The sequence below is a fragment of the Dicentrarchus labrax genome, unplaced genomic scaffold (genome assembly GCF_905237075.1).
Source record: "Dicentrarchus labrax unplaced genomic scaffold, dlabrax2021, whole genome shotgun sequence".
Lineage (NCBI taxonomy): Eukaryota > Metazoa > Chordata > Actinopteri > Moronidae > Dicentrarchus > Dicentrarchus labrax.
In genome coordinates this window covers 12889067-12915929 of record NW_026136720.1, presented here as the reverse complement: position 1 = coordinate 12915929, position 26863 = coordinate 12889067, and the positions used below count along the sequence as shown (strand labels likewise).

The 26863-nt window shown below is 40.2% G+C and overlaps 1 protein-coding gene across 1 annotated transcript; it reads left to right on the top strand.

Moving 5' to 3' along the window:
* The first annotated feature begins 547 nt into the window (after nt 1-547).
* LOC127352911 (RNA polymerase II elongation factor ELL) lies at nt 548-26859 on the top strand. The gene is made up of 12 exons (XM_051381761.1): nt 548-710; nt 3546-3593; nt 14421-14548; nt 14983-15137; nt 17567-17808; nt 18471-18595; nt 20129-20243; nt 20388-20850; nt 21353-21416; nt 21915-22086; nt 22196-22240; nt 23203-26859. Exons 1-12 carry the CDS (start codon nt 573-575, stop codon nt 23311-23313), a joined length of 1806 nt encoding a protein of 601 aa, XP_051237721.1. The 5' UTR covers nt 548-572; the 3' UTR covers nt 23314-26859.
* The last annotated feature ends 4 nt before the right edge of the window (nt 26860-26863 follow it).

Genomic DNA, 26863 nt, shown 5'->3' with positions numbered 1-26863 from the left:
TGTCTCAATAGCCTACAAAATAAAAATAAAGCTGAAACTAACAGCACAGACTATTTGCCTTAATAAATTAAGTTTAGCATAAATGTTGATTTGATTATCCTACAATTTTAATTACAATCTGTACAAAGTTTCTCTGCACTGCACAGATAAACATGAATATAATTTTCCACTCATACATTTGTCTGCAAGTATATTCATCCCTCCCTTTGCGTGTGTGTGTGTGTGTGTGTGTGTGTGTGTGTGTGTGTGTTGTGTTGTCAAAATGTACCATTTGTTACCAAAAACCTAGTTGCAACCTGGACCAACCCCAGAACAAAAAAAAATGATAAAAGACAACAAGATAAATAACTAAATGACCAACGGGGGTGACCTGCAAAGCGAAAGTACAACAGTTTCTTTTCTTCGCACTTCCCGTGTCGGTATATGTGTGTGTGTGTGTGTGTGTGTGTGTGTGTGTGTGTGTTTACGTGAGTGCGCGTGCGTGCATGCGTGCGTTAGCTCCGCCCCCACGCGCTCTCCTCCGTGACGTTTCAGGCAGAATGTCGCCAATAGTTTTCGGTTCAGTTGTAGAAATGGCAGCGCTGAGACAGGAGCATCGGTATGGGCTCTCCTGTGGCAAAATCAACAAAAACACCCCGAATCAAACACTCTACCACGTCAAACTCACTGACACTGCCATCCGGACCCTCGAAGCCTACCAGAACCTGAAGGTAAGACAATTTATCGGGTTGAATTTTAGAGCTTGCGTGTGTTTTTTCCAGCTATATTTTCATTTTCAAATCGCCTCCCAAACTCCGGGAACTGTAAAATCCCTACTGGAGACTGCAGATCTGTTCTTCCTTTCGGTTGGAGAAAAAAGAAAAAGTTGAAATAGTTCAGTAGCTGAAATGTTATGAGCGTTGGTGGCTGATATATTGCGTGTGTTGTTGGTTTATTCTAGCTGCGATACAGTAGAAGGCAAGCAAAGGCTTGATTTATTGTGATCATAACAGGCAATTCAGTAGACTTTGATGAATGAAGGGATTTCATTAAATTCTCCAATAAGCCCCGAGTGAAATGTGTTTTGAGCAAAAAAGAAAAGAAAAAAGGAGAGGCTCAGGCTATTTGAAATTGTGCGTGTGTGCTTGTTTACCAAAGCGTAATCTCCCGAAAACCCCAAAAAGGTATTAAAGTTCCCCATATGACTGAGGTTTGTGATTGTACCATAGCTTTAAAAGTCTGCTGTTGTCTCTGTACATACATTACAAGTGAAGTTCATTATTTAGATTATGGTCGAGCACAGATGAATGTCAGTCATTAAATGTTTTTTTTTTTTTTTAAGGCTGTTTTTTTTTTTCTGCTCGTTTCGCACTCGGGAATAAATTAATGAACACGCTATCAAGCAAATTATTCGACTCCTCTGAATCGGGAGAATGTTTTATTGCTTTTATGGTCCATTAGATTAAACCGAGATAATTTAGTCTGCCCAAATGGTCTTTCCCACAGTTAGGACGCGTTTTTTTCTTTTTCTTTTTTATTCCCCCTGGATGTGGGAATCGGTGGTTCAGCTGTATAGTCCGGACTCGGTGGCAAGGCTCGGCAAGTTGTTGCTGGGCTCTTGTGTATTATTGTTTTTTTGCTTTTTACACGCCTGGAAGCCCGCCCAGCTCCGGAGCTCATTGGTCTGTGAAGCAGAGTACACACACACTGACAGCTTCCTCCAGGCCAAAGCAGGCAGGAGAGGTTACTGCAAAAGTTTTCCAAGTCAAAGACCACCACCCCCCCCCACCCAAAAAAATACTGTTTTTGGACCGCAGGTCTCTCACTTTGGTGTGTGGAAGATTTTGTCCTCAGGAAACTCAGCCTGAAAGAGTTTCTGTATTAGATATGATTTTCTTTTAAATGTTTTTTATGTCTGTGTTGTAGGTGAGGAGAGGGGCTTGTGAAACCTAAAATAAAAAGCTCTTATATATTCAATTCCACAGACTTTGTATGGAATTGGGAGTGCAACTAATGATTTATATGCAATTTTTTTCTGAACTAAAAAAATACCACAATCACAATTACACAAAGCCTAAATATATTTAATCTACTATTTTAGAAGAGTTATAAAACAGCTAATATTCATATTTAAGAAGTCAGAACTATTGAAAATATAAAAATTACAATGACAACTGATTAATTATTCAAATATTTGCTGATTAATTTTCTGTCGATTCACTATATGTACTACTTTCTAAGGCACCCTTTATATAAAGAGTTTTTTATTGTAAGTGATGGCTTCATTAATCGATGGTTAATGGTTATCTACTAAAGCTATATAGATCAGTCAAACCCATTGGGGTTGCCAGGTTGAAAAAAAAAAAACCCATTGGCTGGTGTTTATTTCTGGTTTGTAGTAGTTTGTCTGCAGTTATAAATGTTGGTAATCTGTTAATAAACACTAATAAGCTTTCATGTCTGCAGGTAGGTTGCCAATAAATGGATTGTGATTCCAATTCTCCAGCTAGAGGAGGATGCAAAGGGATTTTTTAGAACCTGGCAAACCCAAAAAGTGACATTTTTATGAACGGCTAATAACTAATCAACTAACGATTTTAGTAAAGCCACCATAGGAGGTGCCTTATTAGAAAGTGGCACCAATTAATTGACTAATTGTTTCAGCTCTTGTGAATACTCCTTTAAGACCTTTAAGTTAGTAAATTCTGATTTAGCCCTACGGCTGTGTTTATAATGTGTAACAAACATTATGTGCTTTAATATTTATCATTTCATTCAATATTAAAAGCTAACGGATGATGAAGAAAATCACAACAATGCTCCTCAACAGGGAAGACATTTCCCAAAACCATTAATAATAAATAAAGAGCGCTGTCAATCACAGGCACAGCTGTACTTCATAGATAATAGTCTCCATCTATTAACCAAGTATCATGTTGCCTCAGAGGCAGATTCTTTTTATGGTTTTAATATTTCTTTATCAGTAGGGGGGAAAGAAACAATATGATGGTTGAGAGCTTAAGCCAGGTACACTGTGGTCTTGGAGACAGAAACTACAGCACAGAGGGCTCATAAAAAGTACCCCTTTTAAAGAAATATAATTGGTTTCAGAAGGAGCTTTGTCTTTCCTTTGGGATCTACAGCGTTTATTCATTTAATAATTTAGAGGGGAAATCAACTGAAACAAACACAATCTGATTGACATGTGCAAAGATTTCTATAGGTTATAGATCGATTAATTGCACACAATCCTGAATATTAGAGCCAGACACCCCTGATCTGTAGACTCAATGATACAGATATTTGACAGTAATTCACAAGGGCAAAGCTGGATGGGAAATGGCAATTAAGGCAATGTTTTTTAATTAGGAAAGTTTACCAAGCCTTGTAACAAAGGAATTTCATAAAGTCTATCTTATTTTATCAATCCAGACTGCTTATTTCCAGAGAAACCCACAAAGCAGAGCAGGAACAATAGTAATAATTTTGTATGAGCTGTCCATTAGATTAAACATGAACATGATTCCTGACCAGATTCTTCTTTTTTTATCCCTCTCTCTCCTCAGGCATCACTATCAAATCAGCCGGCGATTTGCTTCAAGGGGAGCCAGGGGGTAAGAAGTTTTGCATACTTTCCCTAATGCCTCAGAAATTAAATGCTCTAATTAGTTCTGATTTGCTCTGGAGCGGTTCCAGTTCCTCTGCGCATCTTATACGCTTCTTAAGCATTCAATAAGCACATGCATGCATCCATAAAGAGCTCGGCCTTGTGACTTTCCAAGCGTCATATAGTGTCATTTCAGTCTGTGGATTTTGTTTGTTTGATTGGACTGTTTTATTACTTAAATCAAATAAGCTGAAAGATCCAGTGACAGAGAATATGGCTGCTTTGTAGCGGAGCCCAAAGCCCGAGGGAAATGTGTCATTAATTTGTTCAGTTATATCCCGGACTGTATATGTATATACAGAGAAGAGGTACATAATCTACTAAAACACTTGGAACTGAAAGCAAGAGGGCATTCCTGCGAAGCGCCTGTGAAGAAAGATGCCTGTGTCCGGCCAGATTAGCCGGGCCACTATTACACCCTCCCTGGCTCTGCCTGCTAGGCGACTACACATTTACCACACAATCAGCCCTGTCTAAAAGGAGCTGTTCTAATCCCTGCAAGAGCCGATTGCATTGACGAAAGTGACTTTGCTCTGTACACAAATGCTGGCCCTGTGTACTCACATGGGCCCTGGAAGCCCTAAGACAGGGTGCGCTATACCCCCAGGCTGCTAGCCAGGTTACTGGGTCAGGCTCGCAACTGGGGAAGCTTTGTTCGGGGAGGGGGAGGAGGTAGGGGAGTTGGTGAACCCCAGGGAGCCCCCATGTCTCCATGCCTGTTGTCTCTGTGCAGACATGAAAGATTTGAAATACAGGAATGATACATGAACGGTGGAATTTGTATCCAGGCAGACGCGCAATGTCCAAAACACAAATAATATATGTAAACATGTAATGAAACATCTGTAAAATGAGCAGCAGATTAACCTGCTCATGAGAGTCTTTCTGTGAAGCAATGTTAAGTGAGTGCAATTTAAGTGTACTTTAATCACTGAATAGGATTTGGTGATTATATCTCGGCTGGCACATTACATATTCAAATTGCTTTGCGGAATTCAAGCATTGGGCTCCCTCCCCCTCCGACAATAGTCCCCGAGCTGGACGATTGGGCATTAATGAGGTAGCTGCAACCATTGGTGGTGGGGGAGGCCAGATTAAGCCGTTAGTGGGGGGAGGATATTGGTGAACATGGCAGTCTGGCATACAACAGACTGTCAGGATAACCGGTATCTGTATCTCCATGTTGGAGGTTTACAGTATCACAGATGTAGGTCTTCCCTTACTTTTTATTTGCTGGAGAAGTGTTTGCTGGAGCTCATCCCTTCCTTAAAAGCAACATGAGGTCCAAGAGGTCATGTGTAGCAAGTAAGGAGGTTTGTGTCCACTGACAGTTGCCAGCTGTAGAGCTGGATCACAGAAGCCACAACTGCTTCTTTTCTGATCTTTGTCTATGCTGGCTCATGTCACATTTCCTGTAAAAGGGGCACTTCCAGGGCCACAAAAACCAGAGGAATTCTTCAAATCACTGTCCTGGCATCACTCCAGGGCTCAGCGGTATCAGGGGCTAGGGCTCATATCGAGAAATAGCACGCTGAGGTTTTGGGCTGCCTTTCTCTCTGACCCTGCGGCATTTAGCCCTGCTATTGTAAATTGTCTGCCAAGCTTGTAATCATGCAATGAAAGACACACGCTCTGCCTCTGGTGTTCGGGGCAACGATGAAATTTACAAATGACAAATAATTCTGCTTTTGAATCTAGCTAACTCTCTTCTGCTTCTACTTATAGTGTATAAACAGACTTAAAACTGGATGATAGCAAGCTGAATGGGTTTGATCAATAACTAGCGTCTGGAGCAGTAAAAGAAAATTAAAGAAGTGAAGACTGTGATGCAACTATAAAGAAATAAGAGAAGTAGAGAGATACTTTCTTTTACATTTCGTTAAAGCTGGAAGTTGAAAAGAAATTAGATTCTGGATTACTTTGAAATAATCACCAGGGATTAAGGAATATGTTCGGAGCTGGTCTGGGTTCCCATCGCCTGGAATTTCACATCCTAGTGCTTATTTTCCTTTAGGGCTGGCAACGGCGCCTGCTTGTTGGCATGATCTGTATCCATTTAGTCAGAAATGAAGCTGGTGTTAGTTCTTATTTATTAGATCAATGCTGCAGGGTGCATATTGATTAGGAAATGTGTTTTATCAATTGCTACAGTTCTTGTTATTTAAGAACAACCTTTTTCTTTGTTTCTACTCACACTTCTGTGAGTACTGCATCTCCCCTGTTACACTGTGACATATCATTGAGTGGTTCAGTATTATTTTGTGCCACCGGATTTAAGTTTTATGAGTGTACTATTGTCGTAGTAAATGTAGTAACGCAGACATTACATTTGAATGCCGTACACTGTGCTGTGTCAGGTGTGACATCGGTTTAATTTCCTCCGCAGTTCATAAATGTTGAATTGCAGTTGCCAGAGTAATTGTTTTTGTTTATGGCCCTGTCTGTATTTATGTGCACAGCTGTCACATAAAGGCAGCGGTGTTAGGATGAAGAGAATGTGGAGGTGCTCTTAAAGATATTCTCATGACGACTGTGTGTGAAGGCTGAGCTTCCCCTGGGCTCCCTCCCGCCTGCCCTCTTGATTATTTTGCCATTTCACCCCATGCCTTGGCTGAATCCTTGGGAGACGTCAGGGCCTCTATCTCACACACGGCTGCTCTGACTCTACCCCCCGCCACCACACCGCTTTGCTTCACCTCCTGCTCGCACTGCAAATAAGCTTTTGCAGTGTGCGAGTGTGTATGTGCATGCACACATAATTTTTTTTCCTCCTTTTTTTCTGGAAGCTAATTAGAATAACAATAACAGGAATGTGGTTTGAGAGCCGTCCTCTCCCAGTGGCATAGCAGTGAGAGGGAGAGTTGTCCCACGTGTTTCTGAAAGGGCACACGCCGCTCTATTCATCCAGATGTGTTAAGCCAGGCAAAAGTCTCTGTGTTCTCTGCTCGTCTGAGGCCCACTGTGTTTATGTAGAGGCAGTTGGCCTTGGGATCTTTAGATCATACAGTATATTTTAGCAGCAAGCCTCATGAGATCCTACAGTTAAAGCAGACTTTTCTTTAGTTAGCTCCTCTTTCATTATTGTGTTCTTTGAGTGAGTATTTTATGGTTACAAGAGTGCTGTAAAAGATCAGAACTCATGGCACACACCGAGCAGGCAGTGTGACTTGAGGTATATAAAAACTTGAATATGCCAGAATTAGAAACAGTGAAGCACATACAGAGTTGTGTGTTCTTGTTGTGGCTTGTTGTTTATTTACATTCCAAGCTAATCCGGGACCTTTTGGACTAAAGATATAACTGTCAGCCTGGAAAACTGGAAGTAGCAGTGAGAGAAAACTCACAATAACAAGACAAGCTGCTGTGAATGAGGCTATGTTTACACTGCAAGCCTTAGCGCTAAATTCAGTTGTTTAATTGCTCAGATGGGATTTTTTGTGTTCACATTATTTTGTGAATGTGGTCCATATCAGATTTCAGTGTGAACATGTCCTGAAGTGACCTGCGTGACAAATGTCAATCTAGAGTGAGATAAAAGTCACCTGAATTCTGATATGACTGTTCACACTGCAAAAGAAATCTGAGCTGTATCTGATTTTGACCACGTATGAAAGAATTTAAAATATCAGATTTGTGCTGTTCACGCTGTCATGAAAAAGAAACAAAAAAAACAGATCTGAGTCACATCTCAAGGAAGCAAAGCCTTGAAAGATTCAACTGAACAACCACAAGATACTGGCATGAAATGAAATGAACCGGAATATGACATGGAGGTATCTAATACAAATGATAATGTGATATTTTAGCCTGATGATAAATGTTTGGGCAGTGGGAGCTTCTGTTTGCCTCCCATGGCTATTCTAGTACTGGCATCAGAATCTAAATAATTAAAATGGCCAAAGTCTGAGGAATTATGAAATATAATGCTAATTATGCTGTGTGTAATTAATGGCAGTGTGGTGTTAGTATTTACTATAAATGTCTAGTTTATATATGGAGTAACTATTGCTCAGTAATAATAGAAGAGCTCATTTGTAGTCCAGTCATGGAGACTGTGTGTGTAAACTACATGTAACAGTCATTTTTCTTTGTTTTCTTTTTTAGCAAACACTCCTTTTATTGCAGCAAAATCATATTTATCCTTTAAGAGAATTAAGCCTTATTTTTGTCATCTACATGTTCAAGTCAGGAATCAATAAGATCTTTAAATATTTACATGATTATAAGGAAATTGCTATTTAAATGACCTCCGATAAATGTTATAATATTATTGCGCAAAGTCATTGATGATTTGTCATCCAATAGGTAATTTGGTATTGTAAAAGTTGAACCAAGTTGACAATAAGGGAATATTTCATACGGTGCTGGCACTGGGTTTTGAGGAGTCATTTCACAAACATGTTCTTGGATTTAAAAATGCAGCACAACAGGATATGGGCAACACCAACACTGCAAATAAGCATGGGCGGTGTTTTTGGAGACACTGGAGAGCTATTGTTTAACCTAAAGACAAAGAGCACCAACAGTCTTATGTAATCCTTATTAGTTTTGTGGTGGAAGATACACACTGTATATAAATGAGTATTTTCACTAGATTTGTGTTATTCTGAGCTCTAGAATTATAATTCCCAAGTCCACAGCATAAAGCAAAGTGTACTGGAAACTTTGAAGTCTTAAGGTTTTGCTGCTATTAAACTCATAAAGCTAATCACTTGGAGTTACTTCCCTGTCTTTTCTTACACCTGTATGTGGCTTGTGTTTGACAGTTCAAGGACAAGGAGTGTGTTATTTGGCTTACCTCTACAATCCACACAAACCTGATTTTGCACGTCACATCTTGGTGCATGTTTTTGGATTTTTCCCTCTTTCTCCAAGTTTCCCTGCAAGTTAATCAGGTTTGCACGTACTTTCCAAGCACAATCTGTGAATTGTTAAAGGATTACAGACTGCTTGCTTGCGTGGAGCGAAAAGTCCAGTAATGGGAGTATAGTGCAACACTCCAAGTGGTTTTGTGGGATTGGGATTGTGAAACAGCTAGGAATAAAAGAGGGGAAATACATTACTGGTGTCAGTGCATCTGAGGTCTAATAACCAGCGTGTAAAGGGAATTTCCTAACTTTGTAAGCATCACCATCTAATGCAAATTAGGTAAGGTTTAGAGGGGGGGAATCCATTTACAGAAAAACACAGCTTGAGCGTGTCTAATTGATTTTCTATTAAATGTTGTTCTAGTGCGAATAGAGGAACCAGTGTCCTATCACTTAACATAGGCTTCTAAAAATCTCCATCCCTCTGTGTACCAAGAAGAAGGCACCTACAGTAGGATGAGGTGGGGGTGCTGGGGGTGGGGAGGCGGAGAGCATTTGTTGAGGTTGACAGATTAGCCCCAGCTTCTTGGAAAAAGACTGATTCTGCTTGGCATAACAGGCAGTACCTTGGGGGATGCTCGACAGTTGCCCATCCCCATATCCCCACAGTTACTCCCGTAAGTCCCCACCCCCCTTTCTCTTGCTTTCCTGTCTCTACCAACCCCCCTCAATGAATAGATCCCGCAAGCACAGGAACCACCACATCCACCCAGGCTCACTCAAAGCACAATTTAGATTTAGAAGAGGTGGTGTCACGCGTTTTGTTTTTAACAAATGAGTCACAGTGGAATTGTAGCTTGTACTGTACAAAGTCTGGGAACAGTGGGTAAGAATAATTAATTTGACCCCTGTATTTCTCTGAGACACTGTTAGCAGTCCGCATCACTGCACTTGCTTGTCTGCATGTGACACTTAAACATGGCTGACAGTCAAATCTCGTCTACTGTTGGGCCAATGCCTGAACTTGTGGAGTCTGTTGTATGATGTGTGATCTCAAGTTTGCACAACCATATAAATAAAGAGGGAATTAGGAACAAATACAGTTGCTCCAGCCATGATCCATCCCCCTCTTCTCTGCTGAGTTGCTCGGCACATTCCTGAAGGAACACTATTAAGGACCATCCCTCATGCACTGGCTCTACTGGGAGTCCCCCCCTCCACCACCCCCCCAACCCCCCATACACACCCAAACCCCCAATCCATCCCTTTACTCCAACAACACACAGCCACACGTCCCCGCTGTTCATGAATAATCCAGGCGGGCCGACAGCCCATTGCACTCAGCTTTGTGGGGGAAGACGCTAGAACAAAAGACAGGCAGCTCACAGAGCAGCTATGGCTGAGTAGGCTCAGATGAGAAGACAATGGTAACTAGTGTCAGTACAGACAGGGGCAGGAGGCAAAGACTTCAGAGTAAATCACATATCCATGTGCCTGCTCCCATCTCAGTGTTGCCATGCCAAATACCAGAGCAGGGAACCTTGCCTTCTCGCTTTCGTCTGCAGAGCAAAGAAAAGAAAGACAGAGAGAGAAACTATCCTCTCATCTTTGCCTGCAGATGTTTGGCTTGCAAAAAGCACAGGATGGGTGGGGGTATATCTCTTTAGTGGAGCTATTTTTCCTTCCTCACCAAATGGCAGGGTTAAGAACTCTGTTTAACCCCATCAAAGGTGAGCAGTTTAAATGTGCTCAGGGAGTTTAAGATGAAGTTTTACAAGGACATCACCAGTGGTGTCCTTTGTCCTTGTTCAACTGCTGAGCCCCCTGCCAAGATTTTCTGTTCCAGTCCAGTTCACACCTTATAACAGCTTGAAAGTATTTGACATCTCCAAACACATAAGCCCTGGAGTAGCAGATGTGGCTGGGCCGTGGCCACAGAGGCAGTTATTGTATCAGCCTGTACTCTCCATGGGGGGCTGCAATGACAAGGTGCTAAGGATTGTTGTTCTGATGCCATTTAGTTGCTCTGAACTGTCCAACAGCTAAACTTGACTTCATGATAATGGGTAGCATTACAGCACACAGCTGTTACTGCTTTTATGAAGCGGTTACATTTTTATTAAACTAACCCATGTTAATAGCACGCTCTGATTATAATAATACCCCATTAAGCTTTTCTCTGATTAATTAATCATCAGATTTAAAGACTCACACAATCATAATTAGAAAACTATGGAGCAGAAGCAATTTAATGAATTCTTTCCATCGTTCTGAACTGGACACATAGTGCACATCATTTCCATTTATTGGGCCAGGGTTTCATGTTTCTAGCTCATTCCACGTCACAACAATTTGAGCCGTGACACGAGACAACAAATAATAATAAACTGGCATAAACGCAATTGTGGTGGGAACCTCATCTCAAGATTGGATTCCGATTTTGATTCAGAGGACTACGATGTGATTGTAAAACTAATATCAATGCACATGAATGCATCAACATGTTTGATGACTACATATTATGTTGTTTTTTTTCCCTTTTTTTGTCCAGATGAATTTACTTCTAATATCTTTTATTAATAGTAGTGAGAAATGGAAGAAAAAGGGATTTCTTTACTTGACTCTTCATTCCTCATTAGCAGCATCATGCCAGAACATTATCACCATGTATATGCGTGCCATATAATCATAGCAGCATAACATCTAACAATTCAAAAATGCACTTAAAAACAATTCAATGTCACAGTTTAATGGAGTCATGTAAGCAGAGGTCCTCTCAGGTACATGGATGTGTATACATGACTCACCAGTCCCTGACCTGGGAGTACTGGAGCTCTATTGTCCCATTAGCCCCGTTCCCGTTATTAGCTATGTCTGAACTCTGTCTGCCAATTTGAGAAGTTAAAAAAAAACTTCCAGTGTGTACTTATTGTGACTCATAAACCATGTTCACATCCATGTAAGTGCAGTGTATTTGTTTCTATTTTTGTTTGTCGATGACTGTACGCCGTGACTCGTAATAGTTTGTCTCTGTTGACATGGGACATAAATCGTCAGCTAGATATCTGACCCTACTCCATGCATGTGCCTTGTGGGAGTGTGGGGCTTCCTCTGCCTAAAAATGACAACACACTCACACACAGAGCCTCGGGGGATCACACCAAAGCTCCATATGGAGTCTATAACTCAGTGTCTCTATGCACATCTACACCTACTACTTGACTGACAGCAGCTCCATGATCACAAACCTGTCGGCACAAGTGGTGTCACCAACTAAACACATAAAAACAAGAGTCAGAGTTAATGTCATCAGGCTGGGTGGGATGATGACGATGAGGGCCACTTTGCATACATTGGCTGTGACGTTTTGTGTTTTCTGCTGTCACTATATAAAGCTGTACTCTGTAAACCCCTGGTTGTTCAGTCTACAGAGAAGTTGTTGAGTTGGTTCTTCTTGGTGTTGGTATGGAGCGAAAATGTCATCATGATGTCAACATGATTGTGAATATGTTATTTTCTGAAGTGATAAAGATAGAAAGCATTGGTATTTTCAACAGTAGAATCAATAGTAGAGTAAGAAGAGAATATCCAACCATGATAAACACACCATATAGTGTTCACCACCATACAGATGGAGACAGAATAACAATATTGATGATATATAAATTATTAAAACATTATGGATTTGAACTTCAACTGTTTTGGACATTGAATTCAGACCATTAAAGCAAAACTGTAAAACTTATGAAATATTAAATCATACATTCTTCTTAGAAATGAAAACAGTTCAGTTTTTGTTATCTTCGTACTGTGCTAAGCTAAGCTAGCTGTATTATTTATTGTATGGACATGAGAGTGGTATCAATCCTCTCAACTAACTCTCAGCAAGAAAGACTCATATAACATATATCTATATATAACAACACATCTGTTAACGATGTCCTTTTTAAATTTATTTGTGTCTCAGGTTTTTTCTTTAAATTTGTGATCCTGGCATCAGACAGAAAGGCTCTGCTTTAGGAGTCTGAACTGGGAACTAATGGGTTAAATGACATATGGTTATGAAGCTTGAGAAGGAAGCTGTGAATAAAACGGGGGCGACCTCTGAACAGTCTGACCTGAGTGACATTGATTAGAATTAGAATGTGAAGTGTGCACGGTGGCATGGATGGGGGGTGACAGGCAAATCTAATGCATGGCTGGAGGGGTCTCATACTGCTGCCATCGACTGAAAGAGTGGACGTGGTGGCACTATTGCAATGCTAAATGTCCAAATGCATGCTCTCATCTTATCACAAGCTAGCTTTTGTTTAGCAGCACTTTCATTTTAAAACAAATGCACTTCTTCTGCGTGCCTTTCTCGACATCAATAATCCAATTTTAGTGACTTGTTGCTTCTCATTTTGGTCAAGGCGGTTACTACTTTACTCTCTTAAAGTAATAGTTCCTGAGGATATAGCTTGCCTCTTGCCCCTGCTCACTTTGATGCTTTTTTGGTTGATCGTCCTTAATTAGCGGAAACCCCAAAGCAGACATATGCAGGAATCTGCTTTACCACTTCACGTGAACAGTCAGACAGAAATAGGTCAGAATTAATGGTCAGCTGTGTGTCTCGAGTGTCCATGGCCTTGTGGGCTGCTTTGCGTTTTGTGTTGACATGGGTGGGCTTGTGCACATGAAGGGAAGCTGGAGGCTTGATGGGGGTAGGGTGAATGGCATGCGTTGGGTTTTAGGAGAGGAGGAGGGGTGTCGAGGAGAGGAGCCGTTCATTGGCTCTGTGCTGCAAAAAAAAAAAAAAAAAAACTGCTTATGGCTTTGCTGCATGACTGGGCATTTGTGACAGCTATAGTCCTGCCTGCCACATCTGCCAGGGACACTGTGCTCTCACCCAGTCAGCTTATAATCAATCACTTACAACTGATAACTAAAGAGGCAGCTTCAAGTCCATCTGACTGACATTTGTTTTTCTTGAGACCTGCAGTTAAAATAAAAAGCGCCTGTGTGCTTTGGCCCGTGGTGGTGCAACGAGGTCTGCTACAAAAAGAAGTGAACGAGGGGAAAGATTTGAGCTGTTGAACCAATCTCGCATTAAGTACAACTCATCAGTAAGCACGTATTCACGCTTGTAAAGGATGGCTGATAATCATCTGGCCCCTGTTGAATCTAGGACATTCTATCAACAAAAGTACTAAACTGTCCATTTTCAGGCTGAAACACGGCTGCAGGCGGTGTGTAGAGGAGAACCACTGCCAAATGTGTTTCTAAGGACATATTACCTGTTGGTTAATGACTTTCTATGTTGAACTGTCCTTTCAGTGGAAGTGGGTTTTTGGGTCATTTTATGTAACAGGTTCCTGACAGAGATAGACTTCACCCTGCTGGCTTGTTTGTTGCTAGGGAGCTGTGGACAGACTCTGACAGAAGAGGTTATCGCCCAAGTGAAAAAGCTGTCTGCTATACTATTGTTATGTTTTGCCTGTCATACAGGCTCCTCCCATGACTGGCTACAGGTCATCATCCCTGACCTGGAAGGTACCATATAACCTCTGTGATTGGCCCATGTAGGAGATTATTTAGGTCAGATTTATTGTATGAAGAAAAGAAGAAAAAAAAGAAGTGAGTCAAGATTGCTTTAATCAGTTTCAATAAAAAAAAGCTACTTTGTTGTATTACTTTATCCAGTGTTTTTCCACTTCGAGATTACATTGAATCACATCTGGGAGAGATAAAACATGCTTATTACATAACACACCACTCAAATTATTAGCAGATACACTCGAGCATTGTGCGAAAGATCACTGAAAACTGGTGAAGGTTCAAAATGACCATGACCTGACTTTTAACACAAATAAAGTACTTGCTTGTCATTTGTTTTTACGTTTCATTATAGAAGATATTTAGCTCGTCCAAACAATGTGTCTGATAATATATTGTGTTGTTTTTTTTGTCTTCATTTGCCTTGATAGTACATAAAGATCCCAGCACCGACCCCTGAGTCCCCTGATGGATTGAGAGTCTTCTCATTCTACCTGTCCAGTGACAGCAAAGACAAGCCTCAGTCCAGCTTCGACTGCATTCATCAGTATGTCTCAGGGTAAGCACACAACTCTTTCCACAGTCGACCACAAATGGAATTTGTATTAAATTTGGTGTCAGTCGGAGACTGCAGGGCCTCAGTACCACTGCTATATTCAAATAAGACTACAACAACACCAAAAGGCCATCACTCAAAAGGTGTGACCAGTAATAGTTGAGAACAGAGAAGTACTGTTTGTGGCTATGCAGGGTCAAAAGGTTGGTTAAAGTGTTTAGATTAGAGCTGCTTTATTTGTACTTCAGTATTTTTGGCCTTTATAAAGGTTGCTTTATAACACAGGACCAGAATTGACATGCAGACACAAGTCACAGAACCAGTTTGTATGACAGCAAGAATCTCTAATACTTGTGTTTGAAGAACGGCCAGTTAATTGAGCCGAGCCAGAGAATTTGTAAGCTTAAACTCTTAAATCTTCTCGCTTCTCTACACAGGGAGGGCAGGGATCACCTGGAGGGCCAGGGCAGCATTCAGGACAAGATTACAGTTTGTGCCACAGACGACTCCTACCAGACAACCCGGGAGCGCATGTCTCAGGTGGAGAAGGACATCTGGAGCCGCTCAGCAATTGAGATCAAGCCGGGGCCAAGTGAGCTTTTGCCTAATAGCTGTATCTACATTCTGCTGTATCTTCCAGCCTCAGTTGTGTCAGCCTTCAAGCACGTAGGGATCAAGGACAGATAACCAGAAAGTTGTCGTGTTCCCAGAAAGCTTCTAAGTCATTGAGTCTCACCATTTCATCCTGCTGATAATTGCCATATGGTGGGAAAGTTATCACATAATTGATCAAAGTGCTGCATTGCAATTATTCAGGCGAGAGGGATGCTTCTCTTTCTTGTAATTTTCCTTTCATTTTTTTCTTTACCAGATTGCTCAGGCAGTGTGCCAATTTGCCTGCCAGCACCATTAATGTGATTGAGTTTGCCAGAAGTATGTGCTAACAAGTCTCATGCTGATGAAGTTTTTTCCTAAAATGTAATTACACTTATTGGAATTTAATTCATTTTCATTAGATAAAATACATCATTTAAAGAGGCCACTGATAACCTGGAGTGATCTGGGCCTAACGTGCATGATGTCTTTTATGCAATTACTTTTCTTTATTCACTGCCTCACTGCCTGAGTCATGGTTTGAGAGTCATTGTCGATTTAATTGACCATGCTTCAACTGTATAAATGATGTAGACACGAGGCTTCATGATATTTAGAGGCCCTGTGTGAATTTAAATGCTTTTGTAAATTATAGGAATGGAAACCGTGTAGACCAACGCTACAACATGATGTTTAGGGTAATTGCTGTAAAATCCAGCTGTCTGGTTTCTACAGATTTCATGCTTTGCTGCAGAAACAGTCTCTCGGAGGCCTTTATAAAATAAATCTGGAACATATAATAAATGTTAAAAGACATGAGAGATCCTGCTTTAAAAAATACAATGATAGGATATCCCATTTTTACTTTAACATATCTTTTCAAACACATAACTGTCCTTCCCTTCTCGTGGATACCAGAGGGAAGAATAAATGAGTTATGGATCACACTATGTGCCATATGCAGAGGAGAGTGCACAGTTTGTGCTGTCTTTTTATGGTACAGAAAAAAAAAAGTCCATATATCAACTCACAATTACTAGTTGCAGTAGGAAAATGCCCACAATTTACATAATGATGTATGATTTTAAGTTCAGTTGCATTCAGCAGAAAGGAAACACTGACAAATAGACAACTGAAAGTTGTGTACACCTGGTTTTGGAGTTGTAAGTTTTTTAAAATCAAGTTTACATTTTGATGTAATTATTCTCCTACTTCAGCATTTATAATAACTTTCCTCTATAATATCAGTACTCTTTTGCAATGAGTTGCTATTTGTAGGGTCATTGCTCGTGAATACACTCACAATTCTGTAGTCAGCAGTCAGTTATAAGTGAGACATCATTGTTATTATGAGAAGCATCATTCCATAAAAACTGCCTTTAGAGAGAGCTTCCCTCAAGCTGCTTTAATTTATTACCCTCAACCAATGGTTCTAGTTGCTGCTTGTCTGAAATGTGGCAGTACAGGTTGTTTCAGTGCAGGAAGGATATTTGCCTAAAATCTTTATGACCTGGTTGTAGGTAGATGTTGAAACAAGCTCCTGCAAGACTGTTACGTTTTGCATTGTGAATTTGAAGTGACTCTATTTGAATCTTACAATACTGTATATTGCTAAAAGGGATAACTGATTACAAAACGATTACTTTTAGTGTAAATATCTATGGTTTAAACAGTATTACCATACTTTGAAACACATGCAATACTTCTACCAAGTTGTCCCTGCAAAAGCGCTGTTAGTGTTCGACCTATAGAACCCTCCAAAGTATGGCTTAATGTTGTAATGAGATTACAGTCTGCAGATATCTATAAGCACGGCCTGCTTTTGTCGAACTGAATTAGTACTGCAACAGGAAGAAAGGGCCTCTCTGTGCTAGTTGCTTTAGTTTCCATGCTCCTCTGTTTACTCAGCAGCAGGCTAACCCTACTGTCAACCCCTTTCACTGTTTTCCACTTGCAGCAACACTGCCTCTGCACACCGACACAGAAAGGTGTACGAGCACAGTACCGTGTTCAGAGTATTTATGTATGTAAATTGCCTTTCCAGATTGGGCTGAAAGTGCGGCACATACAGTATCTGTTGCGTGTGCATAAAGCAGATTGCATGTCAGTAGAGAGATAAAATGTATGAGGTTGTCTCTCGTGTGTTGGTCTCTTTCAAAATCAGGTTGTGATTTGTATGGCCTGAGGACTGGATTATGAATGATACGTTGGCTGTGCTATTACAGGATACTTTCAACGTACATGAATGCTGTTATCAGATCAGTAATAATCGCCGCCTTCTCCAGTTTTGTGTAGGGTAACTGCATGGCCATACTAAAACAGCTTTAGATTTCTGCTGTGATAACTTTCTGACTGAAGAAACATACCCGTATCTTACACAAATGTCATGTTGAAACTCTGCTGTGTGACCCTTTGTTTTGATCTTAGGTAAGTGCGTGAAGGTCCAGAGGAAGCAGGGTCTGGTATCAGGCTCAGATAGCAGCAACAAGCACTCTCCCAGCAACAAGAGGAGCCTGGTTCCCAGCCCTGTGGCACACCGGCCCTTGAGGGATCGCATCATTCATCTCCTGGCCTTAAAGCCCTACAAGAAACCTGAGCTGCTACTGTGGTTGGAGAGGGAGCGGGCCAGCCCAAAGGACAAGGCTGATCTGACCTCAGTACTGGAGGAGGTGAGACATCTGGCACATTGTCCACTGATAATGAAATATAGCCAAATGCAACAAGTAAAAGAAAGTATCAAAACGTTAAGTGTGATAAATACAAATTTTGCTGCTTTTAGAATCAGTTGATATTAGGTCAAGACATAAATGAGTCCCTGAGTTATTTTGCTAATGATACTAATGAACAGACTACTGCTGTACAGCTATAAAACTAGGCTCTAAAAAGGTTATGTCAGTAAGTTTATTTTAGGCATATTTCCTGCGTATACAATGTTTGAGTGTCCCACTGCAGTCATCAAGTGGAGACTGTGCCGCTGCTGGTAGCTGTAATTAGGGCTGTGCTTTAATTATCTTTGGAGGAGAAGATTGTGCTTTGACAGGAGAGGGGTGGGGTGTCTCCAGCTGGGATCTGACTACTTTCAGAAATGAAAGTGGTTGGTTTGGCTAGATTTGTATCAGCAGGATTAAGTTGTATAAGGCCAGGGTGAAACTGTTTACCACAGAAACAATACAGACCCACTGAAGAAAGGTCTTGTTTTATTTAGATATAGGGTAGAGTCCTTCACATTGCAGGTTAACACAGTTTGGTTCTTTTACTGTATGTCCTCAGCTGGCCTCTTTTTCTGTTAATTTATTAACATGGGGGAACATGGGAACTGTCTGTTTTTCAGGTTGGTAAACTGAACCCTAAAGACCACAGCTACTGTCTGAAGGATGAGTTCTACAGACACATCCAGAGAGACTGGCCTGGATATCTAGAGGAGGAGAAGCAGCTCATCCATAGGCTCCTGATCAAGTGGGTGTTAAGTTAGCCATAATACACATTTTGTGTTGTGTGTGCTTTGTTCCATTGAGTGATCTGGAAATGTTTAACAAATGTTCTGATTCCATTTTTTAAAGCAATAGTTCAACATTTTGGGACTTAAGCTACGGCTAGCAGCCAATTAGCTTAGTATAAAGACCAGAAATAGGCAGAAACAGATAATCCACCTACCAGCACCTCTAAAGCACACTAATTAACACGTTATATTTGTTATAATAGGTTCTTTAATCCATACACAATACAGATTTGCTGGTAGAGGTTTTTCTTACCTTTGCACAGAGCCATGCTCGCTGTTTCCCCATTTTAAGTCTTTATGCTAAGCTAACCACCGCCTGGCGGTAGCCCTATATTTGCAACACATAGACATAAGAGTGGTATCCATCTTTTCATCCAACTCTCGACAAGAAAGCAAATAAGAATATTTCCCAAATTGTCAAACTATCGCTTTAAAGTTCTTTTAGAGCATTAGGGACCCGTTTGGGCAGATAACACAGAAAAGACTAAGGGATGGATGCGTTTTGACAGTGCTGGCGTTAATACAGAAAGACCACTGAATTAATGTAGAAGTCTGCTGTGATCATGTTGAAAAGGGGAGCTTCTAAATGACTACATCTCTGCACTGATGAATCTCTTAATGGACACATCAAAGCAGAGGAAAATATCCCCTGCACAGTGTTGCCAAATGGCATTAGCATGGAAGAGCAAGGCTGAGTTCTTCCTCCCCTTGTACGTTTCCTCTGCCTGCCAGTAAACATGCAGGCCATGTGCTTCATGAGAATTTTGGATAAAGCACAAGTCATGTTGGCTGATTGCACAACCCCCTCAGTTCACCCCCCCGCTAAGTGTAAAAAGCGTACAGTTGTAGTCACCAAATTGTTTGCCAAGTGTGATAAAACTGTGATAGCTTGTAAACACTGTAAGCTCCAGATTTCTTGCCACTAGTTTATTCATTTGTTGGAGTAGGTTCTTCTTATTTAGTCATTCTTACCATTGTCATTTCATTGAAGTTAACGTTTAATGGCTCTGTCCTCCACTCACTCTCACCACATGATTAAGAGGGTTGCATGAATCCACATGGGGGTTGTGACTTGCTGTAGCGTCTGTTTGAGGAAGGAGCTGTAGGAAGCAGATTACCATAGAAGAGGGTTTGGTCCTACAGAGCAGAGGTGAAATCTGCTGCCATTGTTCTGCTCACTGGACTGTGTTTAGTCTCTGTGCTTGCAGATTACATTACCAGAGACACAAAACATTCCACATAAACATGCAAAAAAGCTTTGATAAAATTAAAAAAGACTGTCAGTTGTGTACTGTCAATGATTACTTCTTCTGTAGACAAGCTGGCACCGCTGTTTGTTCTCTGTCTGTCATATAAATGATTATTGCTCATCAACTTGCCAAAGCAAGCTTTATGACCTACATACTTGCCTCTTCCTGTTTAGCTTTACAGGCCATTTACCTCGCAGTTACTGTCCAGCTGAAGGTGCTGTGTTCTTAATCTTTCTTCAGGAAACTTCAGCCACTCCACAGTAGCCACTTGAAGAGTCCCCAGTCCAACCATTCATTCCATAAAACTCCCGGGGACTCTCCCTCACAACTCAGTCCTGCCAAGAATCTCTCTGTGGTAATTATTCACCTTGAATGAATTGTATTTTCCCCTAGTTGTTCTTTCTTATAAGACTGAGAAAAGATAACGTATGTCCTCTTTTGCAGATAGAGATTACTGTTAGAACAAATAATTCACCCTGTTCTCTTTTTTTTCCTCTAGAAACGCTTACTGCCCTCAGACCCATCCAACTGTCAGACCCCCAAAAAACAAAGACTATTAGACCAGTGTTTGCCTCTGCAGTCGCCCTCTCATGGCGACTGTGGCACCAATGGGGCTCGTAGCTCCTCCAGTCATGGAACCTCTAGTGTACAGGTCAAATTGGAGTTTGACAAAACCAACAATCATCTCCAGGGGAGCCCAAATCGTCTATACTCGCCGCACAAACTCAGTGCGTCTTCTACCATTCCCAAACTGGAGAGGACGGAGCCAGCCCCTACTGCACCCAGCTCTAAGCGCCCACACACTGACACGTCCATTTGCACTGACCAACAGATCACCAATGGCCAACATAAAAAGAAGAGGTCCAAAAAGCACAAAGACAAGGAACGAGAGCGCTTAAAACCAGAATGGATTGAGACCAGTCCAGACTTGAAGCAGAACCAAGAAAATGGCCATAAAAATGGTAAATGGCCATAAAACTATAAAACTGTGTTGTCACACTTCATGTATCCTATTGAGGTTAATGAATCGGTTTAAGATTGTTTGTTCGGGCATGTTCCATGGCATTATCAGCTTTAATTTAGCAAAAAGGAAAAAATCCTCAGGGTTGAGTTATAGTTGCATCTGGAAGACCAAACACAGCAATTCATATATTTTCATTTGAGAGAGCAGTGAGTGTTGTTAGGACTGCAGCACTTTCTCCTCCCTCCAGTCCTCTCTCCCCACTCTAGTCTGTTGATGATTGACTGTGAAACAGCTGGGTGACCTACGGTCGAGCGAGTCAGCAGGCAGCATTGCCTCCTACTCTGAGCTGCTGACGTCACTGCTTGCCTTGGATCAGATCTCTTATCGGAGACAGTGATAAATTATTCCATCAGCCTTGATATGATGGGCACATTATCGCATTTGCATTGGCGGATTGCTTTAACCTTTTTTTTCAATGTGTGTGTTTTTCCTATCTACAGAGCACGAGGGAGAGAAAACACCTGTCAATCGAACCTCCGCAGAGGAACTTCCTGACTATTTAATGTAAGATAAATATACACTGTCCCTGACTGTGCCATATGTTATAATCCCAGATTCAGAAAGGATTTATGATGGGAATCAGGAATGAAATCCAAGTAATTGTCACAACATCAGTGGGTCCACATAGGTCTAGTCTGTCACTGAAGAGTTTAGGTTTCAGTGTCTAACCCACTGTTGTTGAGAAAAGACACCCACTTGTTACAAAATTATTAGATTTGGCATCAAAACATTAACATAAATTCAGGGCAGTAAAACACATGCCTTAATGAGCTGTCACAAAGCTTTCACTAAGATTGACTTTGCAAACAAAACGATCTTATGGCTTAAATTTGATACATCTGGTCAACACATCATGATGTTACATCAGTGACGTGTCAGGCCTCTCACCCCATTGTTCTGCAGTGCCCTCCACTGGAAGCATTGGGGAAAAACAACTTGGCTTTGAGAGATCGCTTCAGCTTTTAAATAACAGCTTTCAACACATTTGTTTTCTTTCTTCAGAAAATATAGCACCATAACAGCACTGGAGCAGCGTCAACAGTACAAGGATGACTTCTGTGCTGAGTACGATGAATATAGAGCTCTTCATGACCGTATTGGGGCTATTACAGAGATGTTTGTTCAGTTGGGCTCAAAGATCAACACTCTCTCCCCGGGAACACAAGAGTACAAGGTACTGTCTGGACCAGGAGCCTTTAACTGCTCTATTTCTAATGAAACGTCACACAGTGAACAGATCAGATACATGAATTCTAACACTTTTTCTTTTCTAATCTTTTCAGCTTATGGAGGAGCAAATACTACAAAAGTACCGAAAGTATAAGAAAGTAAGAATTATTTAAGTTTTATATAATTTTATGTGACAATTAGCATGTAGCTATACACTGGGCCTTGTGCAAGAACTACTCCTTTAAATGGCACATACAAGAGATTTAAAAGAACTTATACATTTACCACTTTTCTTGCATTTAAACATTTATTGAGTGATCCAAGCCTAAATATGTAACTGCAATCAACAAAAATAAAGTAAAACATTATGTAATATTAATATTCTGTTTACCTTATCAGTGTGATGTGTATCATTGCTTGTCAATTGACTGAGAGGTTGGACAACCTTTTCCTTTTAGATTTAAGTATTTTGGCACAAGTTATACAGTTCCGTAGTTGCTCGGAATATTCTGCATCAGTCAAGATTTATATGCAGTTTGCTGTCCAGGGGAACATCGTTTGTTAAAGCATCTGACAGTTTAACATTACCTGTAATAAAATGTATTACCACTTGTCATGTCGTGTCTCCTGGACCACCTCTCATGACCTCCGTCATGGACTGTTTTGCTTTAGCAAGATATTTGGCATCTAACTTCATGTCAGCCCCTTCCTTCTGTATTTCTGACATGGTTCTGATAGCTGTGGTAATGTTGTAATATCACTGGCCTACTGACACACCCAAATGTGTTTTTGTCACATTTTTGTGAGTGAAATCTTCCCACAAATCTATTGGACAAATGAGCCGGATATAGCAATGTGGAGGCTTCAATTATGCTAATGACCAAATCTCACAAATGAGCAGCTACTCATGAACAGGTGGCATTCATCAGGTTGAAACAAGCAATTTATTACAAGTTTGTGCAGTTAAGAGGGTTTGCTGAATCCTATTTGAAACACTCAAACGAATAAGAGGTTTATGACAAGAATCCAAAAATGTTTTTGCATGACGCCTATCGGGTTGGATTTTGATGTGTGTTACTGAAAGCTCACTGACGCCCCCCCTTTTTTTGTTCTGTTTTAGAAGTTTCCTGGGTATCGGGAAGAGAAGAAGCGATGCGAGTACCTCCATCAGAAACTGTCACATATCAAAGGCCTGATCACAGATTATGACCGAGCACAAGAATTTTCCTAGTAACTAGCGTCTACCCTCAGCAGGGTGTAATATGACCGGACCAAAAGACTCCTAATGGACCCAAAGACTGCCCAGCTGGGTCCTGGAGTTGCTGAGACACTATTCACTTTACTCCTGCGAGTGTCAATGGAATCGAGGAGCAAGGTTATTTTTCAAAAGTGGGCTGAGACCACCGACTCGTGATCAATTGCCCTTTAACGTTATGGTTTTCAATGAGGATTATCGCTGTAATGGCTGGATTTCGTTCTGCTGTAAAATGGTCAGATGACACAGGGAAAGCCAAATCCAATTTTTTTCTGAAATGCAAAACAGATGTGATCCTTCCTTAATTGCATTTTTATTCTATCCTTTTATCAGAACTAAAAAGCGTTGATTATAAAAAAAGTATTAAATTGATGGTACAATCAATCTTAGGGGAAAACAGATGCTACTAAAGTCTTTTTCTAAGTCTCTTATATTTAACATACAGAGGAATTTGTTTATTTGCTGTTTGCTGATAGAAAGTCAAATGTTGACATAACACATTCAATCACATGAATTATTCATTTGTTACAGTAATAAGACCCCATAACGACATTATTATATGGTCTTACCATGAACAGTGTATCTCTCTTCAGACTACATGCAAAGTCAATTTATCATCCATATAAAACTTCTATTTCTACAGGACCAAGACCCTTCAAAGGTTTATCTCAATGTATCGCACAAAGTTTTAAACCTAATAACCTACACGATAATGTGGTTAGGACTAGTTTCTTCAGGCTTTGATCCTAAGAAGTAGCTTTCTGCCAATGTCCGGTTTCATTTCTGAGAAATGTTGGAATGACACAACACCATTCCTCCCAGTACCGTAATGCTTGTTTCAAGATAGTACTTGTGCACAGTTAGTGTCAATTTCACCCACATGTAGCCTACCATGAACTGCCTTTTCATTATCAACTCGCAAGACTTCAGGTTACAGGTTTGTTTACTGATACAGTACTCACAGTAAGTATGCTTTATTTACGCTGTAGATGAATGATGACAAATTGCTCTGTGAAACATCACTCTACATGCAGTTTTAAAAGCTTACAGGGTATGTATCTTGGTAATCAAGCTTGTCCAAAGATTTTGATTTACTTTGATTTTCCTTTGGTTGAAGTCTTGATGAGGGATTTGATATGGATGTGACAGAGATGCCTTCAACAAATTGGACTGTGTGATTTTTAGCCCCGTGTCTGAAGCACGGGGAGGATGGCACTGTGGGTCAGCCACTCAGTTCAAACAACTTCGATTCAGCTGGGTGTAAAGAACAGGCTGACCTCGGAGGCTGCTAGCCAGGCTTTTAGACTCATTTTAGACTTTCTGGAATTATTTGTACCAAGGCAGGTACAAATAATATATCTGAAAAACCACAACATGTATTTTTATTTCACCTTAATTAGCTGTGGCCTGAAGTAGGAAATAGTGATCAGATTACAGTGTTCGCTGGCTGTTTGCATCAATGTAGCTGTACTCACAACTGTTGTCTTAATGATGGCTTAAAATGGGAGAATGAAGCTAATATTGCCTTAACATGTATGTTCAGACATTTCCAAGATTACGGTATCCCTGTTCTGAATTGTTCTTGGGTTTAGCCTGCATTGTTCAGAGCGATATCAGACTATTGCTGTATGTCTTTGAGTTTGAAGGAAAGTTCAGTTACTGGATAGTTGTTGTGCAACAGTTGTCTAATCTAAGTATTTGTTTTTTTCCCCATGTGCGTCTTAATCGTTTTCTGTTTTAGCTTCATTTGTTGTCTCATAATCCGTCAGATAATCATGAACTGTAAAGGAATTTAATTCACTGTCCAGTCCTATCAAGCACCACTATCAGATGAATCATTGCAGAAATCTATATACAAAATAATGTGCTTTGCTTCTCTTGTGTTCTCGATGCAAATACTCAGTGGGCTGATTGTCACTCAGTTAGCAGCTCTTTTGCATAAGTTAAATGGTTTTTTTTTAACCTTTGGTATTCTGGGATGTTTGAAGGATTAGCAACAGTTATTCTGTCTTGGCACATATGAAAGTTTCCTATAAAATGATATTTATTTAGCACTGACTATTGGAAAAAGGAGAATTGTAAGCTCAGATGGTGTTAATCAATCATGAGCATTAAGTATCATCAGAGCTAAAGAAATGCTGGTTCTTAAAGCTCCGGTACACCTACAGAAATGTTCTCATTATTCTGGCTGTTTGGGTCTCTTCTCAGGACCAGTCCTCACACTCTGTTGTGATTCTTAATGACGAGCTTAGCAAATGTGCTACATAGCTCCAACCAACTTGAGAAAATGTCTGATCAGTCAAAATAAGTGAAAACAACTGTGTGTTTATTTCTGGTACTGGATCTGGAAATCAATGAGGCATGGTTTAATTGTGTGTAAACAAAACAAAACAAAAAGACCACAAGGCCTGCTTACATATAGAAAATAATACATTTTTGTTTCACAGAATTTTTCCTTCATAAAAAGGTACTGAAACATTTTTAATGGCGATTTAATGATGGAAACGCCTCCATAACACCATTTAGACTGTGAGACCTTGAAAGTAATAACAAGTTACAGAACTAATTGAATTTAAGGGCTTCCCATTTACCACTAAAAGTAGTATAGGTCAATTGTACAATAAATATGTAATCAGAAAAATTGCATTATGGGTGACAGAAATATCATTCCAATCATAGTATGAATGAACATAAATGTATCATTCATGTGAACGTGTTGTTTTTCGGAAACCGTGGTTAAAAAATAGGGCTTCTCAAGTGCTAACTGTGATGTTTTTTTATTTACTGTTGCAGGAGCTAACTACTGAAGGTGCCTTTTTTATTCAAAGAGCAGATTTACTCTGCATGTAACTATCATTGGTATCTGGAGAAAAAAAAAACTAGGGCCAGCAGTATTTACACATCTGTAGTTTCACACTGTTGCCACTTTTCAAAGTGCTTTGTTCATAATTTTTAGATTAAGTTGTAAAATGTATTAAGTGTATTGGCACTGACATGAGATCATATTTAAGTAGAATTTTTTTCCCTCAGACATGAAAATATGACATTTTAAAAATGCAATGTTTTTCCAGGACATATATTAAACTGCATCCAATGTTTGTTAGTGTCTACAAGTATATTTGAAAGAACAGCCTGGATTTGGTTATAATTTCCATTTCTAGGCCAGCAAACAGGTGTGTTTATTTGATTTATTGGTACTGAAAAAACAACGCCCCGATGGAAATGTGAAATCAAACATTTTGCATTATAAATCACTGCAATTGATCTACCTAGGAGAACAAATTTCTTTATTTAAAGCTTTGTATGTGTTTTTCCTTTTACGAGATTCATCTTTGCATAGCTAGTACGTTTTTTTCACTGCTAAACTTAAAAGTATGGTGAAAGGGAAATTGAATATATTTTTGCAATTTTTAAATGGTGGATGCTTTGTCACAATGCCATCCTCTTGAGAAAAGCTTTCAGAAAAAAAGTGTATTGTTGTCTCAGTATAATTGAAAAATAAAGCTCTTTTCAATTCAACAAGGTG

Coding starts and splice junctions, on each gene's coding strand:
- LOC127352911 (XM_051381761.1), top strand. CDS start 573: ATGGCAGCGCTGAGACAGGAGCATCGGTATGGGCTCTCCTGTGGCAAA. Junction 17,809..18,470: donor TGACCTCAGTACTGGAGGAG/GTGAGACATCTG, acceptor TCTGTTTTTCAG/GTTGGTAAACTGAACCCTAA. Junction 20,851..21,352: donor AGAAAATGGCCATAAAAATG/GTAAATGGCCAT, acceptor TCCTATCTACAG/AGCACGAGGGAGAGAAAACA.